Here is a 12,421-nt window from a genome sequence, read left to right on the forward strand (position 1 = left end):
TGTCTTTATGTGCATATTTTAGTTAGTGTGGTAGTTTGATTTTCATGTTAAATCAAGACTTTTTGTGTAATGTTGAACAAGCATGAGTGCGTGTGTGTCGGGGGTTTAAGGGGGTTGTTGGTCCAGACAGAACAATGAATAGGCGGAGGAGAGCTGTGAGTCATACAGAACATTAAACAGGTCACTCTCACACTATCTGTCTCTGTCTCTCCAGTTTGCTCATTCCTCATAATGCAATAGGTTATCACATTAAAATCATTGGAATGGGGAGAAGAGTCTTAAGCACACGTTCTTTCTTTTTTCTTTCACCTGTTTATTATCTAGTTAAAAGGTTTACCGTCATACCTTGAGTACCTTGCGTTCGGAATCTTGACAAAGCACCCTAAATGACGTTATCTATACCAGTCTTTACATATATTATAGTGTTTGTATATCTATTTTAAATATATGCTGTATGTGCTGAATGAACTTTTAAAGCCAGAGGATTTTTGCTATACAACTGTCTGTTTAGGATTTCTCTAAATATTCCAGAAAAGAAAATATTCATCATTCATTCAATATTCAATATGTCATCGCATGTGACACTAACTAATGTTTTATAAGGCAATTAAAATTAATTAAGCAGGTAAAATTAAGCTACACGAATATGCATCATATATATATATATATATATATATATATATATATATATATATATATATATATACATAATATATGTGGAATCTTTCTATGCCATTTACCCAGTTTAGCAGTAACCACACACAATGGATTGAATGTTTCATTTCAATTATCTTTTTTTTTTCCATCAAGACATGAAATTCTAATTTTTTTTTGCAATACAAAATGACACTTAAGGCCCTGAATTGGGCATCTTTGGATATAATGCCTATATGAAACATTTTGTACCATAAAATTTAAGACTCACAATGAAAATATAAATAAATAATATATAGAAAATAGCTTGTCTGTAAAAGAAAATAAATAAACAACTTTATCCTTTGCTCGCTGCAGAGAAAGCGTCTTTTTGAATTTACATAGTCTTGTGGCATTAGATAATATTGCATTCTTTTGCATTGCCCATTATCGATTATCGAAATCAATTATTCTGTCTAGACAATAGGTTGCTTAATCCCCAAAGAGACCTTTCTTAGGCTATATTACACAGAGTTATATAAAGAAATGATCATGTCTCCGTAAGCACTTTGTAAACAGAGGAAGTGCATCTTGTTGCCATGTAGATATCAACCGCAATGTAATCACTTCCTTCATTGATATCAAAGGCCTAATGTAGTATTAACTATCCAAATGTGCAAGCTTAGAGCAACAACAAAACCTTAAACACAATCACTTTACAAGATAAATAACTGTACATTTAGTAAACAGCTCACATAGGCCTAGTTTAAGAGCACAATCAAACAATTAATTAAAAATGAAATAAATTATCCAACTTTATAACACAACCACACATAAATCTGTTTACAACACAAACATAAAATAAATAACATGTTAAAATAAAGACTCCTCATGCTTCCAGCACTTCAGGCTGCTCTACTCTGTGTCATGTCTTCCTGATGCTAAACCCATATTCATCTGAGGTGATTATTTAAAGCATTAACTTTAGGCCATTTCACACTTAAATATCTTGCACTCATCCTCAGTGGATATTGCTATTCCTACTCTGAGTACCTCACACTGTAGTCTACATCTAACAGCTGGCATATGACAACTAGACTCTTATAAACAGATCTTATCTAGAGCTTACTCCTGTCCTCAGAATAGTCTTGCAGATTGAAAATGATTTTTAATGTTTAATATGTTCTCCAGTTCGTTCACACGTCCAACACGTGATTCAGGTAAGATATGTAACATATAGCGAGACGGAGGATCTCTATCTTCGAGAGCTTCTTGTCGGGCGGAAGTGTAGGGAGTAACTTCCGCAGCTCAGCAAACGCCACGTTGAAGGCCTCGACGCGGATGCGCTCGCGCGTGGCATGGGCCAGTCGGTACTTGGCGGTCGCGCGCCTCCGCCGCCGCTTTTCCTCGCGGGTCAGTGCGGGAGGCGCGAGCGCGCGCTGCTTCCCGTCTGCTAGCGGAGACTGCTCAGGCATGCACTCCACTTTAATGACGTTCAGGACCGTTTCCGGGTCCGACTGAGTCCACATCAGCTCAGGATCGGTCTGATCCGGACTCAGCATCATCTTCATCAAGCGCAGCCCTAAATCACACCTGCGAGGACGAGTGAAATAATAATAATAATAATAATAATAATAATAATAATAATAATAATAATACTATTTAACAAGTTTAATAATTAACAATAGTTCATATTTAAAAAAGAAAGAAAGAAAGAAATGCATATGTTTAGGTTACATATTGATAAAAGGTTCATATTAAAGAAAGAAAGAATAAACAGAAAGAGAGAGAGAGAGAGAGAGAGAGAGAGAGAGAATGAAATAAAGAAAAAAGAAAGAAAGACACTTAGGCTGCTTATATGTAAATAATGAAAAGTTAAAATTAACAGATTAGGGGAGAAGAAGAAGGAAGGAATCAATCAAGAAAGAAAGAAAGAAAGAAAGACATGTTTAGGCTACATCTTGATGAAAGGTTAACATTATAGAAAGAAAGAAAAGAGAGAGAGAGAGAATATGAAGGAAAGAAGGAAAGACATTACGCTACTTATATGTAAATAACGAAAGTTTAACATTAATAGATTTGAAAGAAAGAAAGAAAGAAAGAAAGGGGTTTAGGCTACATATATATAAATGATAAAAAGTTAACAGTAATAGATTAGGAAGGAGGGGAGAAACTGAGGAAAAGTTGACACTTATATATTAGGAAGGAAGGAAGGAATTAAAAAAGAAAGAAAGAAAGGAAAGCTACTTCTAAGTAACCCACTTGTTCGATTCAGTGTCTTTTTCATTTCATTTTATTTTATTTTTATTTTATTATTATTATTTTTCCTAGCTCAGGAAACTTGTGTTGCTTTAGGCTAACTATTTCAGACAGGCACAGTGAATAATGAGATTCAGTTGTTTTTCATTTTGTGTTCTTTCACTATTGTTTTTGATGATTCTGACCACTTATCCCCATTAAATCTGACTTACTGTTAGGAGTTAGATTTTTCCTTGACATTTCTAATAGCCACTATAAATACAGACCTAACTGAAGTTAATGGAAAACCAATTAGTCTCAGCGAGCTGAAAAGCACACTTGGCCATCTGTCGTTGTGGGTCCCATCCTGCACGCACACAGGAGCTGAGCATATACTCCTCTTGTGAACAGCACGCAGCTGTGCGGGAAAGCCTGCTGCTGAGTGCGGGAGTGTGCGGTGTGCAGGAAGCAGTACACGGGGCTACACACACGACAAGTCGCCAGGACCAGGATAAGTCCTTATCAGTGTTTCTAAGCACGAATGAAAGTGTAGGTGCTATTTTTTTCTGTCTGTAGTGAGATTTTTTCTCTTGCATATAAAACAGCATCTCTGAGTTCATGTGCGATTCAGTCTCGCTGAGAATCAAGTGATATTTCCTAAAACAACGCGATATTTCACAATTAGCCGATAGATCCTTAAGTGCCATAATGACAGTTCTTCATGACTGTCTACAACAATGAGTTTTTCAGATTAATAAGAAGAATGTGCTCACCTTGTTCCTCCAGCAGCTGTGATATGATGCTGAGTGTGAGCAGAGCAGGAGAAAGCAGGCGGATTATTCTGGTGTTGTCAGTGGATTTGGATCTTCTTCAGCATCCCATCCATTCCTCAGGACCTATATGACATTTCTGAATTCAGCATATGGCCAGGAACATATTTATGAGCAAAGTTTGGTGCGTTTATTTATAGCAGTCACGCATTTGGAAGATCCTGACGCCGCACACTGTCAGCTGTAGAGCATGCTGAGAGATGATGCTTTTCTGCCGCTTGACCCTTCCGCGTAGAGAGCAAAACTGAAAGATGTGTGAGATAGGAGTCTCCTCAACTCCACACGCTGCTGTCTTCTGTCTACAGGATGCTGGAGTGATGCGCGAGACGCCGGTTAGGGGAAGAACACACACACACACACACACACACACAGACTCAGCGCGTGCCAGACTTGGTGTTGACGGTTCGAGAGAAGAAAATAAAGTGAGGGGTGAGGGGAGACAGCAGGGTTTGAATACATTTGGGGCGCGCGCGCTCACGCACGCATACACACACACACACACACACACACACACACACACACACACAGAGTCACTGTCTCCTTCCCCACCCCTTTCTATCCCCCCCCACCACACACACACACACACACACACACACACACACACACACGCACACATACACACACACCTCGTGCAGCCACAATCCGCACGGATTTAGCCGTTCTAGGGTAATAGATCCTCTGAGGATATGCAAAGGTTTTATGGTCTTTCGAAGTACTGTTCATGAAACTTTTTTAATGTTCTACCTCAGAGTCTATTTTAGCACCTCTGCTTCCTAATTATATGGAAGCACACCTGAGCTACAGGAGCCTCCCGCAACATTCACCATCACCTGAGCTCAGGTCATGGCCATCTACACCTGCGCTCCTGTGCAAATCGCTGAAACTTTCTTAGGCTTTAAGTTTTTAACATAATAATAATAATAATAATATTAATAATAATAATAATAATAGTTAAACACTCCACATCTAATCATTATCTTGTGAAGATATTGTCTTCAATTAAAGACATTCTTCTTTATGAGGTGTTCTTGAACTTTTTGTAGCCAGGGAGCCCTTCAGCTGTGAAATAAATTCACAGACCCCATCAGTACAGATTTATTTTATGAATTATTTAAATATTAGATTCATTATTTACCCACTTTAAAAAGAATAATAATAATATTCTGGCTAATCATTGGAGCCAAAGAGCTTTTTTGTTCCCAAACCTTTGGCATTATTTATAAGCTACTTGCTTTTGAGTTAGCAAGGTTTGGATTAAAATCATTCCATTGAAGTGACCAGTAAAATAGGCAAAGAAATCAAGGACCCCTGGCAATGCTTCACAGACCCCTGGGGGGCCTCATATTGAGAACCACTGCTCTATATAACGTCTGCACATTGCAACAAAATGTTCTTTCTTCAGGACCATGATACAAAACAAAATAATGCATCAGTACTGTACACAGGACTACATAAAGTGCAAATATATGCAGAAATCTACAGTAAATCCTAAGGACAGTGCATGCTAGCTAGACAGGACAACAGCACAGGGTGGAATAAACCTGTGCGAATAAATTATGCATAAACTGTCAGCTCTACCCTATCATGCAAGTGAAAAAAGAAAAAGGGTGGAGAAAATGTAGCAGTAAGATCACTAGTAAAAGTGTCTCATAACAGCCAAAGCATCTCACAGAAGCATTATAACCTGCAAGTGTGCAGTGATGGTTATATGATCTGCTGGATCCTGAGTGATCATTTACCACTGAACAATGCTAATATAGTAATATTGCACTTTTCTAAATAACCAAAACTCAATGGTGCAAACTCTAAACACAGTTTACTGAAGTCGGCTCTCATTTTTAAACTCCCTACACACTTTACACAGCGTTTCACCTCTAAGGACAAATTGTACTATTCTTATTTCATATTTTGGGAATACTAAGCAAAAGCACTGACCTCACCGGCACTCACTAACACTGCAGAGCTTTTCTCGCAACTTTTGCTTTAGTTGAGAAAAAAACGTCCAAATGGAATTTTTCTACTGATAATAATTCAAAGACATAAATGTCTATGATATTACATACATTTGTAAATGATTATTTTTAAGCATAAAAATGACATCAGATTTATCAAATGTATTGAATGCCTGCCAAGGTTCAGCTGATTACCTTCCAAACAGGACGACTCGACATAAATACACACATAAATACAAAAAAAACAAAAACGCCCTATGACAGAGAAGGTTAGAGGAAGAAGAGAGTATAGAGACTGAGTTAGATAGAGGGAGATGGAGAAAGAACTGTAAGAGGAAGGTTCTGCCCCACACAGACAATCAGTTTTGAATGAAATTGAGGTTACACTAGTTCAGGTCATTCAGAAGATTTTACAGACATTCCTTAAGAACATAAAATTCTCCAGCCAAAAGAGAGAATCCAACATCATTCTTTTCTTTGTAAATGGACCAGTTACTGTATATGTTTTTGTTTGCTATTCCAAATGTTTGACTTTATTTTTTTCATTCATTCATTCATTCTCATCAAACCAGAGAATATTTGGTGGCTGCTTTACAATTTGCAATTTTATTTTTACACAGCAGTGACACTAGCACTCTCTCTCTCTCTCTCTCTCACACACACACACACACACACACACACACACACACACACACACACACACACACACACACACAGAGTTGTCTTCTCAACTGAGTATTACCTAAAAATATTAAAAAATGACAAATATTTTGACATGAATATTTCATTTCAATGAGATGATGGTTTGCAAACAGCATTTTATTTTGCTCACAATGTATGAAGATTTGAAAAAGGTCTTTCAGCCTTAAAGAGCAGACACCTTCTTTCCTGAAATGTGTATAAGCAATCACAAAGAAACAGGATGCATTGCTAAACATTTTCATAGGCTGTGATGTTCTTAAAATTGCTGAGTAAATATATTAAAAAAAAAACTGCAAGGCTATGACATGACATTATTTTCAGTATGAGGCTTTTGTATCAGTTGTAGTCTGTATTTTGTTTTGATGTGGGTTGGATCTTGTAAGGAGCAGTTGGTGATAACATCTGTATATTTTGTTAAATTTAAATGTCATTTCTAAAAAATTTTCAGAAAGATGAAGCCAGTGAGTTTTGGGTGATCTTTGGTGGAACGTGGTATACTAGGACTCATGATGACACTATGTAAAATACATAGATAATTATGGAAGTGTGTGTGTGTGTGTGTGTGTGTGCATTCATGGCCATAAAGGTTAATAGCTAGAAATAAAAACAGTAAAAAAGATGTTTTTCATGTTCACTAAAAGCGTATGATTAATATTTTTGAAATTAGAGTCTCTTCTTGGGGGTGTTCATGGTGTGTAATGGTTTTAAATTACTTGTTAGTTCGCTACAACTGAGGCAGAATTTTGACCCAGAGTGATACCACATCTGATTGGTTAGATTTGATTTATTTGTTCACCCAAACAACACGATGTCAACAGTCATGAAGTGTGTTGACATATTCCTCTAGTATTTGTGCCAGCAGAATTCACGCATGAAAATCCTCTTTCTTCATAAAAACATTTTCCCAGATGTCAGCAACACACGCCACACATTAGCACACAATCACTCCCTCCTCCCATGATGACATACACACACATTATGTAGGAATCAGATGTGAGAAAGGAGCATATGGTGTCCTGAGATATCTACCCCCACCCCCTGTGCTACTCACTGGGCAACAGTATGGGAAAGGGGCAAAGAATTTACTGACAGAATTAAGCTCTCTCTCTCTCTTTCTCTCTCTCTCTCTGTGTGTGTGTGTGTGCATGTGTGAGTGTGTGTGTATTGTGAGGCAGCTGGCTAATAGTGCTGGGAGGATAGGAAGATGGATGTGTGGATGGAGAGATGGATGTAAGTGTAAGCAGGATGCCTCACCCTGCAACAGTGGATGGTTGTGAGAAGTGAAACGGAGACACACAAAAGAGGTGGGGGGGGGGGGGGGAGGGGGGGGGGGGTGCATAGGGTTAGCAGGACAGCCAACAGGGAATAAAAACAAAAGCTGAGCAACAAAATTTGTCATTTGAATGTAATCAAAAGTGTAAACAAACTCACTCTAAATTGTTCCAGAGTAGAAATGTTATTTCCGTGCTTAACTGGTCAATAACATTATTTTTTCTGTTCCGGTGTCATTCAAGAAAGTATAGCCTAAACCTATACGTTTTCTCAATAAACCTAAATTCCTGTCTAGACTGTCTTTCCATCTAAAGAACGGGGTGTGGAATTCAGGAGCAGGAATGTAAAATATTTCTGTTTTTAGAACAACTTCTAATCCCTAATAGACAATGCAGGAAAGGATATAAACAGTTAATTAGTCTTTATGATCATAATCCGCATTGTGTGTGCATCATGAAAAATCATGCACACCCATCATTTTCCCTGTAACTTGGGTGATAGTTTAATAATATTTTAATAATGTCTCACCCCACCTTCAGTCCCCCAACATCCTTCACTTGTACACTGATTTTAACAGATTGAGCTCTATCTATCCTCTCTGCGTGCTGTTACAGGACAGCTAGCACAACGCTGACTACCAGCATGCACTAACATGACAGCTGTGTGTGTGTGTGTGTGTGTGTGTGTGAGGTTTAATGTGGCTTGTGCTCTCAGTTGAAAGGGAGGCTGCTTGAATCACGACTATCGATTTGTGTTGTGACATCTTGATTGATGGAAAACTCTTTCACAGCTTAATTCAGCTTAAGTACTAAATCAATAAAAATCCCTCCTGCCATGCTATACCATGACGCATGGCCTTTTAACAAACATAAATGCGCACGCGTGCACTCGGCACACACACAGATGTGTAACATATGGACCAAACAACATGGAGCGTATGCGGCCTTTCTCAGAGTCCAGATTTAACATGAATATTTCATGTATTGGCCTTTTCAGCTGTACTATCTGATGACATGACTTTTGTTTTTTGTAAAAATTCCTCTAATCCTTATCCACTCTCTTATTTGGGGTTTGCATTTTAAATCAGACAGCACTTGGGTTCCTGGTATTAAGGGTGAGGCGCACAATCTAACTATTTACCAATTACTCATATCTTTCCTGTATGATCAATGATTCATCTTACTTACCGTTTACAGTTTTATAACCACAGTGGACTCACACGTGGCCCGGACACATCATTAAACAATTGCAGAAGGTGCGCATCTCTTACTCTTAGTGTGAGGGAACAGAAGGAGAACACGGGGCTCCTCCAACCGCAGCTGGACGAGTGTGACCTCAGCACTGGACAGCACCCATTACTGCCCAGCTGAAGCTCATCAGCACCACACACCTGAGCTCGGTCCTTCTGGACACACCAGCCCTTGCACACACACACACACACACACACACACACTAAGGCTGGGACAATATACTGCTAAGTTAACGTTATTCTTACTGGTGCCAATAAAAACACTAGAAAATAATGTGATTTCCAGATGTGACAGTGAAATTTCTGACAATTTTATAACCAGGTTGCTTCGTTTGTATCAGAGTGGGAAGAAAATCAGAAAAAATCTTCTGTAGCATCTCTGCAGTATTTTGTTCAGCTGAATGATAAGAATAAGAATGATCCTTTTAACAAGTATAAATCTAATAAAATCAATCCTATCAAAAAAATACAGTCATGTCTCTTTACATGTACGCATTACCAGTTTAAAAGAAATCTCTTCCAAATCCAATTCCAATCTTTTCCATTTGGTACAGGATTGCATTGAGTCCTGTTTTTTTTTCTCCAATATTCGATCCAGCATACTTTGCTGATATCGGCCATACACTGATCCTAGTGAGTGGCTTTTTATGTTGTCCTTCTTGAAATGAATGTGTACCATGATGTACGAAAAATCATGTTATTGTATTATATTTAAGCATTAATACATACCATACTCATGAGCAGGCATACACACACACAGTCATATGCAAAACAACAAAGCAGGAAAGAGAGAGAATGAGGTACTGTGGAGAGCGAGTTTAGGTCACAGCCCCTCTCTCCCTCCCTCTCTCTTCACTGCAGCGGGCTCAGGTGGAGATCAGCTGAGCCGAGGGGGCGTGTGTGTGTGTCTGTGCGTGTGTGTGTCTGTCATAGTGATGATGAGTGCCAGTATAAGGTTGTGTGCCAGGGGCCAATGTTGCACCTGTGAGGGACCCCTAGAGAAACACGTGCGGAGGGGAGGGATTACTGGTCAGTGGTTGTACTGATCGTAAACAATATTTGGAATATAAATAACTGAGGCAGAGAAAACAAGATAGAAACAATACAACATGTCAGAATGGATATTTCATTACTCAATGATGTGTGATTGGGAATGTGTGTGACAGAGGTTATAGATATATATTCGTGAAAAGAATACCCCTAAACACACTTGATTTTTCTCACTTTCACACACACACACACACACACACACATCTGAAGTGTAAATAGTGGTTCTATATGCTTTCCCTTGGGGTCTCCATTGAGTTTAAAGGCCATCTGTTTTTCTCTAACAAGCATTCTGGTCTTTTGTTATTCTCTCCTCCTCTGCTGCTTTCTGAATGTGGGGTTTCTCAGTGTTTTGGGAAGCATCTGTACAGAGGGCTTATTAATAAAAATAAGAATGACAACATGTTAAAAGCCATTTCCCAGTACTGACATGGCACTTTTTTATTGACATTGAGCTTAAAGGTAATACTAGTAAACACTGTTTGGAACACAGTCCGGAAAATCTACATTTTCCGTTCCTTGTTAAATTGCTAAGAAAAGCCTCTATAAGACCAGATATACTCTGTAATTAAAGAGAGAATCAACCACAATCCAAATTTTTAAACATTTATAAAGCGCCATGAAATATAAACTCAGGTATCACAACATTTTAATTCGAATACCACAGGAGTGAGCTGGTCATATGGAATCTTCTTGTACACACAGTTCTGAATGAAAAAAAAATAGCCACAGTATCTACACGCACACAACTGTGTATCAGGTCTATCTCAGCACCACAGAGAGAACTACAAAATGTCCTTTTCAAATATAATAGAGGTGCACATGAACCCACAGATAGTTGCTTCATTGGGCCAGTCCTGTTATGTCACTACTGTCACCATCTTGGAGGGCAGAATTTTCCAATATAAGCTCATGGAAATTAATTTGACGAGTTAACTTTTTAATTTCCACAAAATATCCTGTCACATGGTGCAGAGGTACGATGTATCAGTTGCTAACACCTAAAGCCAACAGAGCAAGAAATCAGTTTTCAGTTTCAGTTTTCAGAAATCAGGTTTATTCCAGAGATAAAGCAGGTTTTTTTGTTTGTTGTTTGTTTTTTTGCAGTTTAGACTAATGTTTTGTACTACTTACTTTATCTTTAACTTGGACTTTAACTTGACTAATGTTCTACATATTTGATTTTGTTACATATTCATATATTTATATTTTTATCTTGCAATTTTTTGTTTTTAGTTTTATTTCTCATTTACAATCTTGGTACTGCTGATATTCCCTTTTATGCAAAATAAAATATAACTGTGCTGGAATTTCTACTCTGATCTATTATTGTCAGACTTCTGTAAAATTGTCCTGATATTTACACTACTATTTAATTTGTTAATTATTACCTGGACATTGGGTTTTTGGTATAGGGTGACCATGAGGTCTACTCTATCAATACTGCTGTCTTACTATAATACAGGTGATATATCATTTTCATCACATCTGTCGGCTGTGTGTGTGTGTGTGTGTGTGTGTGTGTGTGTGTGTGTGTGTGTGTGCGTGTGTGTGTGTTTGTGTGATCTGAGTGAAATAGACACATGGGTATGAGGTACGAGTGTTTGACCTGAGGAGGTCTGTCATTGTAACACAGCTTCCATCAGACCGTTTCTCTCTCTCTCTCTCTCTCTCTCTCTCTCTCTCTCTCTCTCTCTAATTCTTGCTGCCACTCTTCCAACAAAACAACAAAATTTCCTCCCCCAAGCCACTCCCAGACCACTAGCCACTCCCTAATGAAAAGTGACAAGCCCCATGATGATGGATTCTTCCTTTAAATGAGTTTCTCTCTCTCTTTCTTTCTCCCCCTTTCCACCACACTGTGCCTATCAGTGGGTTAGTGTGAGCTTGATTAGATGCAGCTTGTGTGTATATCATCTAGATGAGTTATCAAGAGATGGATGAAGCCATTCCTTGATGCAATGAGTTTTAAAATTACCCATTTCAGAGAACATGCACTCTGTGGTTGCAGACAGCTCTAATTCCAATAAGGTAACCTCCAAAAATCCTTTTGCTCATGAAAGGTCCTGTGGGATACACCTCAGCATCTTCAAAACATATGCTGCAATCTAACGTGTATATGTGTGCACGTGGGCATGTATGTGTGTTTGCCAGTCATCTGTTGTCTTGTGGCCTCTGAGGCTTTCAGAAGCTCAGGTCACCAAGGTGACAATGATTAGGATAACACCTAGGGAGAGTAGTGAAGTGTAAATTAGCTGAACGCAGAATATAAAGTGAAACCTGGTGTGAGCCACTTAAGATAGAGAGAGAACAAGAGGGAAGAAGAAAGAGAGAGAGGGGGAAAGAGTTGCGCTAAAGCATGTCAGGGCATGAAAAGTCCCTCTTGAGAATATGGCTGCATGTTTGTCCATTGCAAAACAGCACACATGCACAGGCGCATGAGCATCACTCACTCGCTCACAAATACATGTTCATATTATAAACACACGGGTCTGTAA

General features: G+C 38.5%; 1 protein-coding gene across 1 annotated transcript; it reads right to left on the reverse strand.

The window, feature by feature from the left end:
• Nucleotides 1–734: 734 nt before the first annotated feature.
• Nucleotides 735–4,117, reverse strand: nhlh2 (nescient helix loop helix 2). Its single transcript, XM_026913011.3, has 2 exons — nucleotides 3,645–4,117; nucleotides 735–2,226 (listed from the first exon to the last, which is right to left on the reverse strand). The coding sequence occupies exon 2, from the start codon at nucleotides 2,202–2,204 to the stop codon at nucleotides 1,830–1,832; it is 375 nt and encodes a 124-aa protein (XP_026768812.1). The 5' UTR covers nucleotides 2,205–2,226; nucleotides 3,645–4,117; the 3' UTR covers nucleotides 735–1,829.
• Nucleotides 4,118–12,421: the final 8,304 nt, after the last annotated feature.

Source organism: Pangasianodon hypophthalmus, chromosome 5 (genome assembly GCF_027358585.1).
Source record: "Pangasianodon hypophthalmus isolate fPanHyp1 chromosome 5, fPanHyp1.pri, whole genome shotgun sequence".
Taxonomy (NCBI): domain Eukaryota; kingdom Metazoa; phylum Chordata; class Actinopteri; order Siluriformes; family Pangasiidae; genus Pangasianodon; species Pangasianodon hypophthalmus.